This window comes from Gobius niger, assembly GCF_951799975.1.
Source record: "Gobius niger genome assembly, chromosome: 1".
In the NCBI taxonomy this organism is placed as follows: Eukaryota; Metazoa; Chordata; class Actinopteri; order Gobiiformes; family Gobiidae; genus Gobius; species Gobius niger.
Genome location: NC_136852.1, coordinates 46,359,302 through 46,373,750, shown reverse-complemented (window position 1 = coordinate 46,373,750; position 14,449 = coordinate 46,359,302). Strand labels below are relative to the sequence as shown.

The 14,449-nt window shown below is 42.7% G+C and overlaps 1 protein-coding gene across 1 annotated transcript; it reads right to left on the bottom strand.

Moving 5' to 3' along the window:
- Positions 1–10,482: 10,482 nt before the first annotated feature.
- znf703 (zinc finger protein 703) lies at positions 10,483–13,577 on the bottom strand. Its single transcript, XM_079567885.1, has 2 exons — positions 13,032–13,577; positions 10,483–12,598 (listed from the first exon to the last, which is right to left on the bottom strand). Exons 1-2 carry the CDS (start codon positions 13,281–13,283, stop codon positions 11,102–11,104), a joined length of 1,749 nt encoding a protein of 582 aa, XP_079424011.1. The 5' UTR covers positions 13,284–13,577; the 3' UTR covers positions 10,483–11,101.
- Between the last annotated feature and the right edge of the window lie 872 nt (positions 13,578–14,449).

The window sequence follows — 14,449 nt, the reverse complement described above, 5'->3', positions numbered from 1 at the left end:
TAGGGAGAATAGTGAGGCATTTGATGAACGAGTGTTAACTGGCAGCGGAGGCATTAATTCCACCTCCCTGAGAAGATGGAGAGCGCTCCCCTCTGCGTGACCTCGGCCGTGAATCATGGGCCGCCCGGGAGCCAGCCCTTTCTCTGGGTTAAACAACAACCGCGGAGCTGCTGGTGCTGCAAAGGCTGGACTCGGACAATACGGGTTTCGCTGCGAGACGTAGCGTTCGGTAGAAGAGTAGTGTAAAGTCTGTTCGGCTATGCATCGATTTTTGGGAATAATCTTGCAAAATATCCAACAAATACAGTATTATAAAAATGTGAAAAATTTGGGCTGTTTCCGCACTCTAAAAAACAATCCAAAATGGCTCTTATGCTGATTTACAGATCAAGCACCGGACCAGTTTCAAACATCAAAAGAGACATATGGGCAAGTTTCAAAACAAAAGGATTAAAGAGCCGCAATCGTATTTCTTTTCTTTTTTTTTACCCCCAAGCAACAAATCTCTGAAATTGTATAACTTGTATCAGAAGAAAACATGTGACACAACCAAATTGCTATACAATGGAGATATTCTTTTCGGCTCAAACTTGGCTGTAAACACTGCTAAAGTGGCGCTAGCCCACAGTTAGCTTTGCCCCTTAGCCTGTTAGCTTCTTCTGATCGTGATAAACCATAAAGCATTTTGCAAAATGTTCATCAACAAACCGAAAGCTGCAGACAGAATACAGTCGATGAGCTGTCCACCATTTCATAAACCTCAGAAATGCCAAAAGTGATTTTTTTCGACAACTGAAAGCAGTGAGATATATCTTTTGCATTAGTGTGTGTTGGGGCTGCCGGGTCGGAGGCAGGGAAAGTTGCCTCCGACCAGGCTCATCAGAGTTTCAAAACAACGCAAACTACAGATTCTCGCCACTAAAACTTGGGGTGCAAACATTTCAAAATGAGGTTGCAATACACCCTTTTGTAGATCCAGGCCTGCCGCTACACAATATCACTTCTTCAGTTCTTCGATACTTTGATTGAGATGTGTGTTTTTAAACTCACATGGCAACACAGGCCCTTTTCACAGTGACGTCTCTTGGACATCATCATGAGTCTCAGATAAATACATATTTAAAGATTAGCGGCACACGGAGAGTTATAACAGTATGTACTAGTTACAATAATTACTCTGAGGCTCAACATTTATCGTATCACATTTTTGGTCACTTTTTCTAATGTAATACTTTAGAAAATATATCCAGTGTGCCCCATTTTTCAAATTTTTTTTTAACCCTTTTTTTTTTGCCCCATTTTTTCCTTGTTTTCCCAATATTTTCCCCTACGTTTTTATGACTAGCACTTTCCCTATTCACCCCCCATTTTTTCCTTATTTTTGCCACAATTTCTCCCAATTTCCCCCCAAAAATATTCCCAATTTTTCACACATTTCTTGACATTGAAGATAAATGTGCATATCTTCCAGACATTATGTTTTCTGGTTCTACATGACAAATATTTTAGTATAGGTATCGGAAAAAAAAAGTTCAGGTATCGGCATCGAAAACCAACTATCGTAGTAAGTACCAATATCAAAAATAAGTGAACGATACCCAGCCTTATTAGTATTTCATGTTTATATAGTGAAGTACTTTTCAAACAAAGCTTTACCGTCATTTAGTTAGTTTCTATGGCATTAAAAGGTCATCATTTAATGATCCATATACTGAAAAAATGAGTTGGGTTGACCACTTTGTACAAATATCGGCAAGGTCCTCGAGGTATGGGATACTCAGAGTTGAAATGAATGATTTAGAAGTTACCAAAAAAGGTTGGGGAACCACTGGTCGAGTGTACACCTGTCAGCCAATGCAATCACTTGTACTTCTCCTGGACAACTTTAGGGGGCAACGTGCTCCACCGAATCTCCTGCCCTCAAGACTTTGACAAATATCTTGCGCTAAATACATAAGTACACTGTAGCAGCAGCAGCACAACACCCAAAATATCCTTGACCCATTTAGTTTTACTTTAAAAATGCCTTCAAAAGTAGCACGCGGGGAGGGAAGGCAAAGGCTGTCCGCTCTCGCCCCTGTTTTTTTTTTTTTTTTTTTTCCACACAGGAAGAAAAATCCATGTAGCGTCCCCCCCAAAGTGGTGTCCTGAGAGGTGATCGGGTCAGGGTAACCTTGCAGCTCGAGGAGGGGAGGGGGAGGGGCTCTCGACGTGGTTTTCGGGGAGGGTCATCCATTTTGTTAATGGTGCTGTCAAGTGACACCTGTGCTAGCCTTTCCCCTGTCTGCCGCACTAATGAACCACGAGAGGAGAGGGGAGCGGAGAGAGAAAGGGGAAGAAGTGTCCAGTTTGGGCTCGGTTTAGTCCCTTTTTTCAGCCGTGATTTACTCCCATTTCGGGCCAATTTCGATCCTGGTTTAGCGTCAGCAAAGTTTAGTCTTCGTTCAGGGAGAGAAGGAGGGGGGACTGGGGTCAATAGTCGCCGCGGAGCCCTTTCACTTAGAGACTCCTACACAGTGTCAGTAGACGGGACGTTAAATTAAAAGTGGGTGGAATAAAGGCGGGCTTGAGTGATTGACTGAAAAGGTTGGAGAGATGCCGTCGGTCTAATTGCTCGGTTGATAAAATAACATCGCATTTTCATTCGATTTGTGAATGTTTAAGTAAAAACCTGTGCACGCAGAATGGCTTAAAGCAGCGGTTCTTCACTGGAACAGTATCGGGACCAACCATCGCCATCAAATCACAAGGCGCCGCCCAAAACAGAAGTGAATTTGTCATACATAATGTGAAATAGTGCATCTTCCTTTGATAAGTCTAAAAAACTGAAGTCATGATCATTTTGAAAGGCTCACGACCCACCAGTTGAGAAACACTAGGTCAATACATTTGGAGCCAACTCTTCACTTAGTGTAAATCTTATAGTCTTTAGGTTTTGATCATATTAAACCTGCCTATTCTCAATAATGGATAAAGTCAACTTGTAGTTCAATGTTAAATGATTAGGTTTGCTTTGTGACCCACCTATTCTCTGTGACAAAGCCAATTTAAAATATTGATTTGAATGTATGAAAGAATTGGCAGTTTGACCCTGCTGTTTGACACAATGTCACGTTTCGTAGAGTTCTATCCACTCAAGCATTGATCGGAAGCAAAAACCACCAAAACTGTTTATCATTGTAGACAAAGGGGCGCAGTGGCTAGTGTGGAGTTTGTATGTTCTCCCCATGTCTGTGTACTCCGGGTACTCTGGTTTCTACAACGAAAAACATGTACAATAGGCCAGGATGAATGAGAGTGTGTTTAAGAGTGCGAGTGCGAGTTACATGCATGTATCCATGTACGTTCATTTAGATCAGGGGTGTCGAACTTTTTTCATGGGGGGCCACATATCGAAACGTACACGGGGTGAAGGCCCATAGATCGGTGGTTAGTGCCATGAAACCTTTGACAAGCAGAGGTTTAAAATGTGCCCCACACCGTAATTTATGCTTAAAACCTTCGTGCCAGCTCTTTGTAAAAGGTTCATACTGTCTTCTTAGCCTATTATAGTTTTGTTCTTTTAGTAAGACAGAAGGTTTAGTTTACCTGCTTTAGTTTTGATCACTTCCTGTGATCATCCTCCACGCCAGCTGTCTCACAATAAAATGTGAGACAGAGCACATTTTATTGGTTAGTTAGGTTAGAAAGGTTAGTTGGTTAGAAAGGTTAGTTGTTTCTAACCTAACAACTAACCTAGTTGTTAGGTTAGAATTGTGTCGAATTATTACATTAAAAAAAAAGGACCATCTCTGATATTTACTGATTCAGAAAAAAGGCCAAGGGCCGACAAAAATTGGTCTGAGGGCCGCATTTGGCCCCCGGCCCGCACTTTGGACACCCCTGATTTAGATGCACTGTCCCGACCAAATGAACCAATGAAAACATAAATATACCTATTTACATAATGTCCCTCTTTATCAATAAAGTTAGACTTAGAGATGACAAAGTATCCACTGATGTTAAAGGACATTTACACACACTGAACTCTTTATTTTTATGCTACAAATGCATAAAAGTAATAAAAGTATGGTCCAAAGCAAATTTGAAGGCAATTATTTGGGCTGTTTTACACAATAATTTGTTAAATATCCAAATGTGACTCCATTGCTGCTTCATCGAATGTTTGATAAATGCATAGATTTGTTGCATTTAAGGTATTAAAAAAACATAGTGTCCTATAACTTCACGGATTACAACATTTGGTGACCTACTTCTATCTGTATGTGTGATTTTGGGCCAAAATAGCAAAGGAAACGCTTCAGTTCTAATCTTCATATAATCGAAGTTTTAAATTTCTAATGTCCCTCGATATCCTACCGTGTCACATGACGTGTCCCCGTGTTTACTGCAGACGGTCCTGCATGCTAAGCCCCCGCCCCTCCTCCGTACTGTCCCGTGTGTTTGTGGTCTCCGTAACATAGGCAGCCATACTCCTCAGGGATGTGTCAGGACTTTGATGAATATTTCTCTATTAGCCGCCTCCCATTGTCAGCGCTGGCCTTTGTGTCGCGGGCCAATCCGTCGGAGCGAGAGCAGATCCCAGCCCGGCTCCTCCCTCCCTCCCGTAGGTCATTATTGGAGTCCCAGTGACCGCTCTGCTGAGGAGGCTGTTTCCGAGGCCCGCAAACAACCATCAGCAATTAAAAAAGGTGCAGTGGCAACAACAAAAGCAGAGCGAGAGGGAGAGTGGGAGTGAGAGCCGGTTTGGTCCTGGTTTAGTCCTTGTTTAGCCCCGTTTTAGCACTTGCTTGGTCCCAGATTAACCATGAGTTTATTATTGGTTTAGCCCGGGATGCACTGGGGGAAATTAACCAGGTAAATTGCTTTAAAAGTGCTTGAACTAAGAATGTATGCTGTTTGGTGAGCAGGTTTGGGCTGTCTTTAAATAGTATTGATTTGTGCATTTATTTACTTAAAATAAGAGAAATCCACTTGTCCCTTGAAATAAGAAAGAAAAAACATTTAAAATGATACAAAAATGTCATGGGAAAGATAAATCATTCTTATTCTGGCAATAAAATAGTCCAAATCTATCACTTTTAAGTCATTTCTTATCATTAGTCAGTGTATATAAGTCATATTTGTCAGTGTAAGTCCTGACTATGCGAAATTTTAAGCTAAAATGACTCAAATGAAGGATGTTTGACCATCATGTCAGTGGAGGAAGTGTATCCAGTTTTTATTCTTCAGTGTGTTGCAGGTTTGTAAAAAAAAAACACATATCATGATGTGAAACGTGCTCACATACTGGACCCTGGAAAAACGACTACCTTTATTCTCTTAACCCTGATCTTAATCAAGCGCATTTACTCCAGTTTGGCTTTACCCAAACCTAAAAGCTTCTCGACTAGAGTTGCAGCCTATAGGCCAGTATGTGATGCCTCATTTGAAAGCAGACCAAACTGATCGTAACTTTTTTGTTGTATTTTTTTCACCTTTTTGCAGCTGTGGAAAGTAACAAAGTAAAAAGTAGGTACTTTTACTTTACTTAAAGGGACTAGATGCAAGTTGGTCATTTTGTGCTCACTACTGCCACCCCAGGTCATACGTGTAACTGCAGGTCCTATATTTAGCTCGTGCATGACGGCACTTCAGACCCGAAGTAACAACTTTTTGAGTGACAGTGCAGGATTTTAGAGGCAGTTGTGGTGAAAAATTGTAACATTGAATCATTTTAACATTTTTAGTTTTCGTGTAGTTCCTTTAAGTAAATTTATGATGAATACTTTTTACTTTTACTTCGCTACATTTTAGAGTCTGTATCTGTACTTTCTACACCACTACATTTTTAAATTGGGTTAAAAGTTAAAGTCATTTATTGTTAAAGTGACCTCTCTATGATTAACTGGTTTAGTCCCAGTTTAGACTTGGTTTAGTGATTTAGTCCTTGTAGTCCTGCACATTAAACTCTTAAATACTTTTATTTATTTATTCATTTATTTTACTTAAAAAGTACAGTTTACGATACCTTTTTACTTTACTGAAGTAAAAAATGTATCTGCACTTTTACTTAAGTAAGAATATTGAGTACTTGGCTTTCTTGGTGGCTGTGTCACATTTTTTACTTTTTTTCTCATCACATTTTTGCCACTTTTCCCAATTGCTTTTTATGTCTTTTTGCAATTCATACAGTAATAGCATCTGAATGTTTGTTCTGTGACTTGCACAAAAGAATGGAGATTTTGGTGCAAGGGCAGGTCATACAGTTCAAACATAGGACATTACAAGGATAAATATGGACAGTTATTATTTATAACACCTGTGCAGAGGATCCGGAGTCAAGAACTACTCCAAGGTATTTGAACTCTTGTACCAGTTTGGGCGCCACATCTCTGAGAAATACATGTAAATTATAGTGTATTTTTTGTTTTGTTTGGAAAACATCATACATACAGTCTTTTTAGTGTTTAAAAAAGAACCGGTCCTAGAATGGAGCCCTGTGGTACTCCCACTGTGCACTCTCGATAGGGCGATTTGACACCGTTGACCACAACACACTGCATTCTATTGGTAAGATATGATTTAATCCAGTTTATGGCTTTTGTTGCACTTTCATCCTCGTTTTCATCTCGTTCGTTGTCGCTACTTTTTCCAAGAAGCTTTTAGATTTGGGTAATGACAAACTGGAGAAGATGTGCTTGGTTCGGGTGGGGGTAAAGAGCTTAAAGTAAATTTTTAAAGAAAATTATTCCTATAGCTACCAGCAGGAGGAGCCCCAGCCAAGATTTTCACCTGCATTTCACTGTAACTATTTAATTCTTACAGAGACATATTTTCAAATTACAAAACCTAAAATATCAAAGCTGAGGCTCTAAAATGAGGTTTTTCAGACTACTTTCAAGCTCCATATGCATGACACGTCCACTTTAAATGAGATAAATGACTTCAAATTGCTGGAATAAAGATTTTTATGTTGAATTTGAGTCGGTTTGAACGACTTTAAGAGAAGATACAAAGGCTAATGCCAGTGGAACAAGCATGAATCTCAATTGAAATCAGACAAATTCGCTCTTACATTTAAAAATATGTCTTTTGCACTTGACATGATACAAAATAATCTGAATTAGGAAAAAAATGGTGTCATATCTTCCTTAAAATGATTATTCTTTTTCTTTTTGTAAGCAGTTTGGCGATGTTAGTCCCATTTTAGTCTTGGATTAACCCTGGTTTTGTCGTTGTGTTTTTTATGGAGGCGGAGGGAAACTATAGTGGTCCTGAGGGGCGAGCTAACAGGCTAACGTGACCCGGGCTAACCTCCGGAGGGACGGGTCTGTCAGCCGCTATGAGCCGTGAAATATAGCGCGGCGCCCCATATACAGAGTCACGATGATGGATGGGCCTGGGTAACCGCGCCGCTGCACACATTCATCTTCTTCAGCTGGAAACGTTAATTAATATGAGCTCCGGAAAGAAATCAATGAGGATACAACCGTAAATTGCATTGTGCACACCCTTGTTTCTCTGAATTAAGATCTAAAGCAGCGCTGTACACTCGGATTGTCAGCGTAACATCAAATCACTGGGGTAAATATCTTCTTTTGTGTCTAAACTCCAATCTAAAGCAATTGCTGTGGGAGTCGATACTGTTCTTAAAGCCACACTGCGTAACAATAAACTCACTCTTGAAATACAATGTTGACCTATAAAGTAGTTGTTTCTCAGATTCGACTTGTGGCTTCGCTGGGGGCGGGACATTACCAGCTCGTCTCCATGGAGATGCTTGGTTTTACTTGGATCGAAGCATGAGTTTGAGTTGGTTCGAACTAATGTATAAGATAAAGGTGCTACTGCCAATGGAACAGGCATGTACATCCTGTCTACGACAAAACGTACTTGAACTTTAGATTTGATCCCCTAACCTCTGCCTTAACCGAGCACATTTTCTCCAGTTCACCTTTACCCAAATCTAAAAGCTTCCCGAATGGAGTTTACAGCCTATTGGCCTTTTTTTGTTGTTGCATTTTTTGTTTCTATTTGTTACAGTTTTGTTACTTTTTCAAAACTTTTTGTCACCTGTTTTGTTGTGTTTTGGCGCTATTTTGATGATTTCAGATGCGGGTAAAGTCGTACTAGAGAAAATTAAAGCAGGGTTTAAGAGGTTAATTCAAGCAAATTTGTGTCATTCCTTCCTTAAAGGTGCATTATGCAGCTTTTCATGTGGGAAAAAAAAAGGTGATATTTGTGTGTATTTCACCTTGTAGTGACCCAGTGGCCAGCACAGCGTCTTTACTTTCGATTACGGTGGTCACTAAAACGCTCCAGGATCAGTTGTTTGGAAGCTTTTTACTGCTGACGGAGCCTCTCACCAGAAAACCTACAAAACATTTGATCCGAGAGCGTTGCAGAAAGCACCGTAATCGAAAGTAATGATGCTGCGCTGGCCACTGGGTCACTACAAGGTCAAATACACACAAATATCAACTTTTTTTTTCCGCATAAAAAGTTACATGATGTACCTTTAAGATGATCATTCTTTTTCCAGTGTCTATGTTCATGGTCGGAAACACTTAAAACCTGGAATACTCCGCAGTGTGGCTTTGACCAGATGTGGGTAGAGTAGAAAATATTTACTCAAGTAAGAGTAACTTTACTTTGAATTCATTTGACCCAAGTAGAAGTAGAAAGTAGATTTTTACTCAAGTAAGAGTAAAAAAAGTACTTGGAGAACATGTTACTCGAGTACTGTGAGTAATTGAGTAACTGTTTGAGCTTAAAAGGCTGATTCATGTTTCAGTGATGTCAATTATGAGAAACAAAACATGAAATAATGTGAATATTTTAATAAACTCAAAGTAAATACCATCAAAATTAAGGCTGGATTTCCATTAACTGCCCAGCCCTGATAAACACACATAAAAAGAAACAATTATAAAGTAAAAATCTCAAGCATGGCTTTATATGACTTGAATTGAGAAGATTTATCTTGTTTTGAGTAGTTTTCATTAATTTAGACGTTTTTCCTGAACAGGCCAAGATTAATTTGCTTATTTGATGACATCTTAGACGAGTTCTAAGATAATCTCACTTGAAAGCAAGACTGCCAATGGGACAAGAGGCAATGTTCGTACCCCAATGGCAAAGAAAGTATCTGAAATAAACACAAAATGTATTGAAACGAGTCAGAAACATCTCAGAACAAGTGAAATAATCTGGGTCAAATGCCCAACTGAATCTTGTCCTGTCAAAACAAGTCAAATTTAAATTATTATGCTGAAACTGACACACTTAAACTGATCTAGTTATTTATTTTTTGCAGTGTATACATAATTTGTTGACTAGTAATGGTACAAAATTGGCTGTCTACTCCTCCTTTAGTATATTGTAAACTCAGACATTTGTGGGTAAGCTTCATGAACTTGGAGACGAGTTTTGTAGCATTTCTGTGAAAGTGACCCTGAAAGTGACCCTGCAGGTTATGAAATGTGCTAATAACCTCGCCCCTGTGAAGAATTGTGATTCTACAAAAGTGTAAGGAAAGAAAACACTTTAACTTTGTGACTTCCCCTTTCATTGTTTGTAATTTAAACAAACGGGTATAAGGCCTATAAAGGTGCATAATGCGACTTTTATGTAAAAAAAAAAAAAAAAAAAAGTTTGTGACAGTATTTGTGCGATTTTGACCCTGTAGTATCCCAGCGGCTGTATGAGTGGTCAGCATGGTGCTAGTACTTTCCATCACAGTGGTCTCGAGGACTCACCAGGATCAATTGTTTGGAAGGTTTTCTCTGCGGACGGAGCCTCACACCAGAAAACCTACAAATAAATTGATCCTAGAGCGTTGTAGAGTCCACCGTGATGGAAAGTAAAGGCACCATGCTGACCACATACAGCCACTGGGTCACTACTAGGTCAAATCCATACAAATATCAACTTTTTATTTCTCATATAAAGTTGTATAATGCACCTTTAAATACATGTACTTGAGTTAACGTAACTGTGTGCGGTATCACTTTATTTTACAGTATCCTTGATACATTGTACTTAACTACATTTAGTCCAATGTAATGTGCTCTGTAACAATGTGTGATAACTTGTACCTGTGGGTTAGATGGAATAATATGTATTTGTAGTTTGTAGATACATAATCTAATAAAACATAACTCTAACCTTAAGCCCTAGCCCAAAGGGTCGTACGTCCTATTACATTATGTACTTACAAAGTACTAATACAAGTTATTCCATGGTGTATCTAACCCATAGGTACAAGCTATAACAGATTGCTACAGAGCACATAACACTGTACTAAATTTAGCTAGGTACAATGTATCAAGGTACTGTAAAATAAAGTGATACCCTGAGTACTACCCGGCTTTAAGCTCCATCAAAATGAATGACTCAAAAATAATGATAAAATTGCTTCGTCCTCGCAGCTGAACTTGTACATACGAGTAATAACAGACCTATGGAGAAAACAATGAGGATAGAAACGGGGAATTGCATTGTAAATTGTAACGTTTATTTAATAAAATAATATTTGTTCTTATCAGATAGCACAGCCATCATTAATTTCATTTATAACATACTTTTTTGTGTCTTTGTACCATTTTGTTTTGTTGAACCCGAACCCAAAAAAAGATGAGCTTGGAAAAATATTACATCTTTGCATATATACAAATAAAAACAATGGCATTGTGGTTGACATGCATCTCTCCAGAGTTAGCCTTAGCAGGTGACAAAATGAGGAAGAATGGGGGAAATAGCCACGGATTTCTATTGCGGTAAACCTCACAGCCACATCCATCATGGAGCAAGGGGTTTCATTTGCATGGTAAGCATAATGGTAATTTACTAATCAAACTGTACTCCGGAATTGACAAAGAAATCCCTTCAGAGTTGAATACCAAGCGCTTAAGAAAAGAAAAATAAATACAGATTTTTCAGTTCTGGGAGACGGTAAAAGTAAATGAAGACTTGTTGTGATAAAGCCACGGCGTGTCATTTTCAAGTTCTAATTTTCCAAGTCTCTCGCTTTCGCCTTTGTCCCGCATCCGTGACAAGGCCGACCTCCCCCCTGTCGGGAGCGTGACCCCCGGCCTCAGAAAACAGTCTTATCGGGGCATCACTGGTATCCCAAAGCAGACGCGGAGCCCAGTCTCTGCGAGTAAATTGCGTAGGGGGAGTAGTACGGGGAAGAGGAGGGGATGGAGGGCATGTGGAGTCCTGGGGCCTGCAGGTGGGACTTGCTGTACGGGTGGTACCGGGCCAAGCCGAGTCCCGGGGAGCCTCGCAGGGAGAAGGAGCTGGGGAGTGTGCCCGGGCTGCTGGGAGGGGGCAGGTGGAGGTGGCAGGACGCTGAAGACGACACGGACGACGGGTAGGCCGAGAGCAGTTTACTGTCCACCATCCCGGGCAGGGCCGTATGGGTGCGCAAGTGGGCGAGCAGCTCCTCCGACGTGGCGAAGCGCTTGTCGCACGGCCCGCCCACGGACACCCAGTTGCAGGCGTGGGGCAGCGGGTCGTTGGGCAGCATGAAGCCGTACGTGTAGAGCGGGTGGGAGAGGGTCCCCGGGGTGCTGCTGGAAGACAGGGCGCCGGAGTGGAGCGAGTGCAAATGGTGCGAGGGGTAAACCAGGGGGAAGCCGGACTTCATGGAGGACGGGTCGTGGACGCAAGACGAGCAGTTGCTGCCGCCCAAATGAGCGCCGTTGGGGTAGGTGAGGCAGTACGGGTCCCGACACAAACCCTGCATCAGAGTGGGAGGGGAGGCGCCGGTGAGCGGGCTGGAGCTGGGATGCTTTCCCTGTAGGCCCAGGCCCAAACTAGACTTGGTGTGGTCCAAACCTGGGACAAACTGAGAGGGGTAACCAGCGTAGGCCCCTATAACAGAGCCGTGATAGCCCATGGATGCTGGCGGTAATGAAAAGACAGAGTGTCCCGGTTTGTAAGGGGAGACAGGGGCGATGTGTCCAGAGCCCAGTCCAGGCTGAGAGGGGGCCTGGGTTTCAGACTTGCTCTCCGGGCGGGGGCTGCTGGCAGAGCTTGCGTTACTGGAGTTAGCACTGGCCCGAACATGGCTAGAGTTAGCCAACTGCGCCCCATCCAGTCCTGATTTAGAGGCGTCTGAGTCCTTCTTGGCCCCGCTGCTGTTGGTGTTGCTAGAGTCCGTAGATGCCTGGTCTGAGATGGGGGGTGTCCGGTCTGAGTGCTGGCTCAGGGGGCGTGGGGGGGAGCGGACGGAGGGCGACAGGCTCTGTCTCTGTGCGTGCAGGGGGGGAGAGTGGGAGCCGGGGGAGCGGGAGTGAGGAGGGAAGGGCGGACATGAAGCAGAGCCACCGCTGGAGCTGCCGTTTGGGACCCTGAAGGACTTATCAGAGGAGCTCTTTGTCACAATGACGTCCTTCCGAGACTCGCCAGAGGATTTGGCGTAAGGCTTGAAGCTGGACTTGTCCTCCCCAGACTGGTGCTGGTCTCCGCTCTTAGATCGACCGGAGGACTCCTTGTCCCCGAGGCTGCCCGAGGACAGAGAGGACAACTTAGATGACGACGGAGGGTCGGGTTTGCCAATTTGAGAGCAGGTCTGAGCCAGCAGAGCCAGAGGACTCTTCTTGGCATCCAGCTGAGAGCGAAACAAAACAGAGCGGAGAGTGAGCAGGCTGTTTACTTGTACAAGTATCAGCACAAAAACAAACAACGTCTCAATCAATGCCGTACAACTATATTAAAAACGACGCAACTAACGCGCTACAATAAAGTAGAACCCTAGAAAGAAAATTAAATTCATTGTTGAAAAATAAACATAACAAATGAAAAAACTTAACGTTATTTCTACAAGTTGACTCAAAAAGGCAGCGTTAAGTGTAAATTGTAACAAAAAGGCAACGCTGTTTCAAACTTGCCAAGAAATCGCAGTGCGTAAAATGGCGCATATGCTCCCATAAATTTTAGCACTGCCAGGGCGCGTACTTTTCTCCCTCATTAATCATCATAAAAATCCAAACCACCGCAAATTCCTGCTCATAAAAAATATAACTACATGCGTTTATACTCACTTCTATACTGACGGGCGCAGACGTGAGAGGCTGGAGGTACTCCGGGTGCAGCAAGTGGCCGCTGTGCGCCGTCAACATCTTTACGATCCGTATGGGGAGCCTTTTGGCCTGACGGGACGGGTCCGAGGGAGAGAGCGGAGTGGCGGGGGCGGAGAGGCACGGTCCTGTCCGCGCTGTTTCTGCGCTGCGCTCCTGGGATTGGCTGCGTAAAAGCGCGTCAGCTGCTTCAGATCCGCAGGGGAGCTCTCTCATCTGGCTACGGCGCTACGGGGATTGAAGCGCATCTACGAGCGGCGGTGCATGGCGACAAAACTCAACAGAAATAAATCCAAAAGGGGGAGCGCGTGTCCTCCGACTCGTACCCAAAGTGTCTCTAAAGAGGTCAAAACGCCATCCTTCTTTTTCTCCTGATAATCCGTTATCCAGAGGCGTAGAGCGAAAACACGAAAGAAGAAGCCACTCGGGGTGAAGAATATCCCTCGGAGGTGAGTGTTGCGCAGTCCTCTCGTGTCCGCGGCTCTGTCCCTCTGCAGCGACTGCGTACTGCCCCAGCTCTCACACATACGGAGCGCGAGAGGGAGGGACTTCAAAGGCACGCGGCGCACCAATCGCAGAGCACCTGGGCGGGGCCACGCAGAGGGGGCGTGCGCAGACCTCACCCTTCTCTCAGACTCCGGGTAATGAATGTGGGCGCATGTGTGTCAGTGACCCCCTTAGAGCCTTTTATCAAAGAGCGAGTGCATCATAACTCATGGCATGTGCAATATAGGCCCATACCATACAGCATGTAATAAAGTTAAATGGAAATATTACATCGACCGTGTTAGGCCTATACGTCTAACAACCACAATATGTCACGGAAAAGCTGTTATGGCGTGTATGTCAAGGCCGCGCACAGACATTATAAATAGTGTTCTTAAATTGTCTCTGCAAACGGAAACGTGTCATCTGCATTTGAATCATCCTCCAGCTCAGGAAACAAGGGGCTACTCATTTTGGCCTGTACCTTTAGCTGGTGCAGAACATGCAAACTCCACCGGAGGGCTTATTTCCTCATTAAGTTTAAGACCTTTTCAAAATATTTCATAAACAGGACAGTGTCTTGTGATATACGGTTAACGTGTTCAAATCTAATATTGATAACAAGGGAAGAGTTCAAACAACAATGCCCAAATACTATATTTTAATACAATAAATGCTGAGGTCAGCATATATTTCATTTCTTAAAGTGACTAGATGCAAGTTGGTCATTTAATACTCGCTACTGCCCCCTCAGGTCTTATGCATAACTGCAGCTTCTATATTAAGCTTGTGCATGACGGCACTTCTGACCCGAAGTAACACCTTTTTGAATGACAGTGCAGGATTTTAGATGCAGTTGTGGTGAATATTAAAGGAGCTATCCTTGATTTTTTATT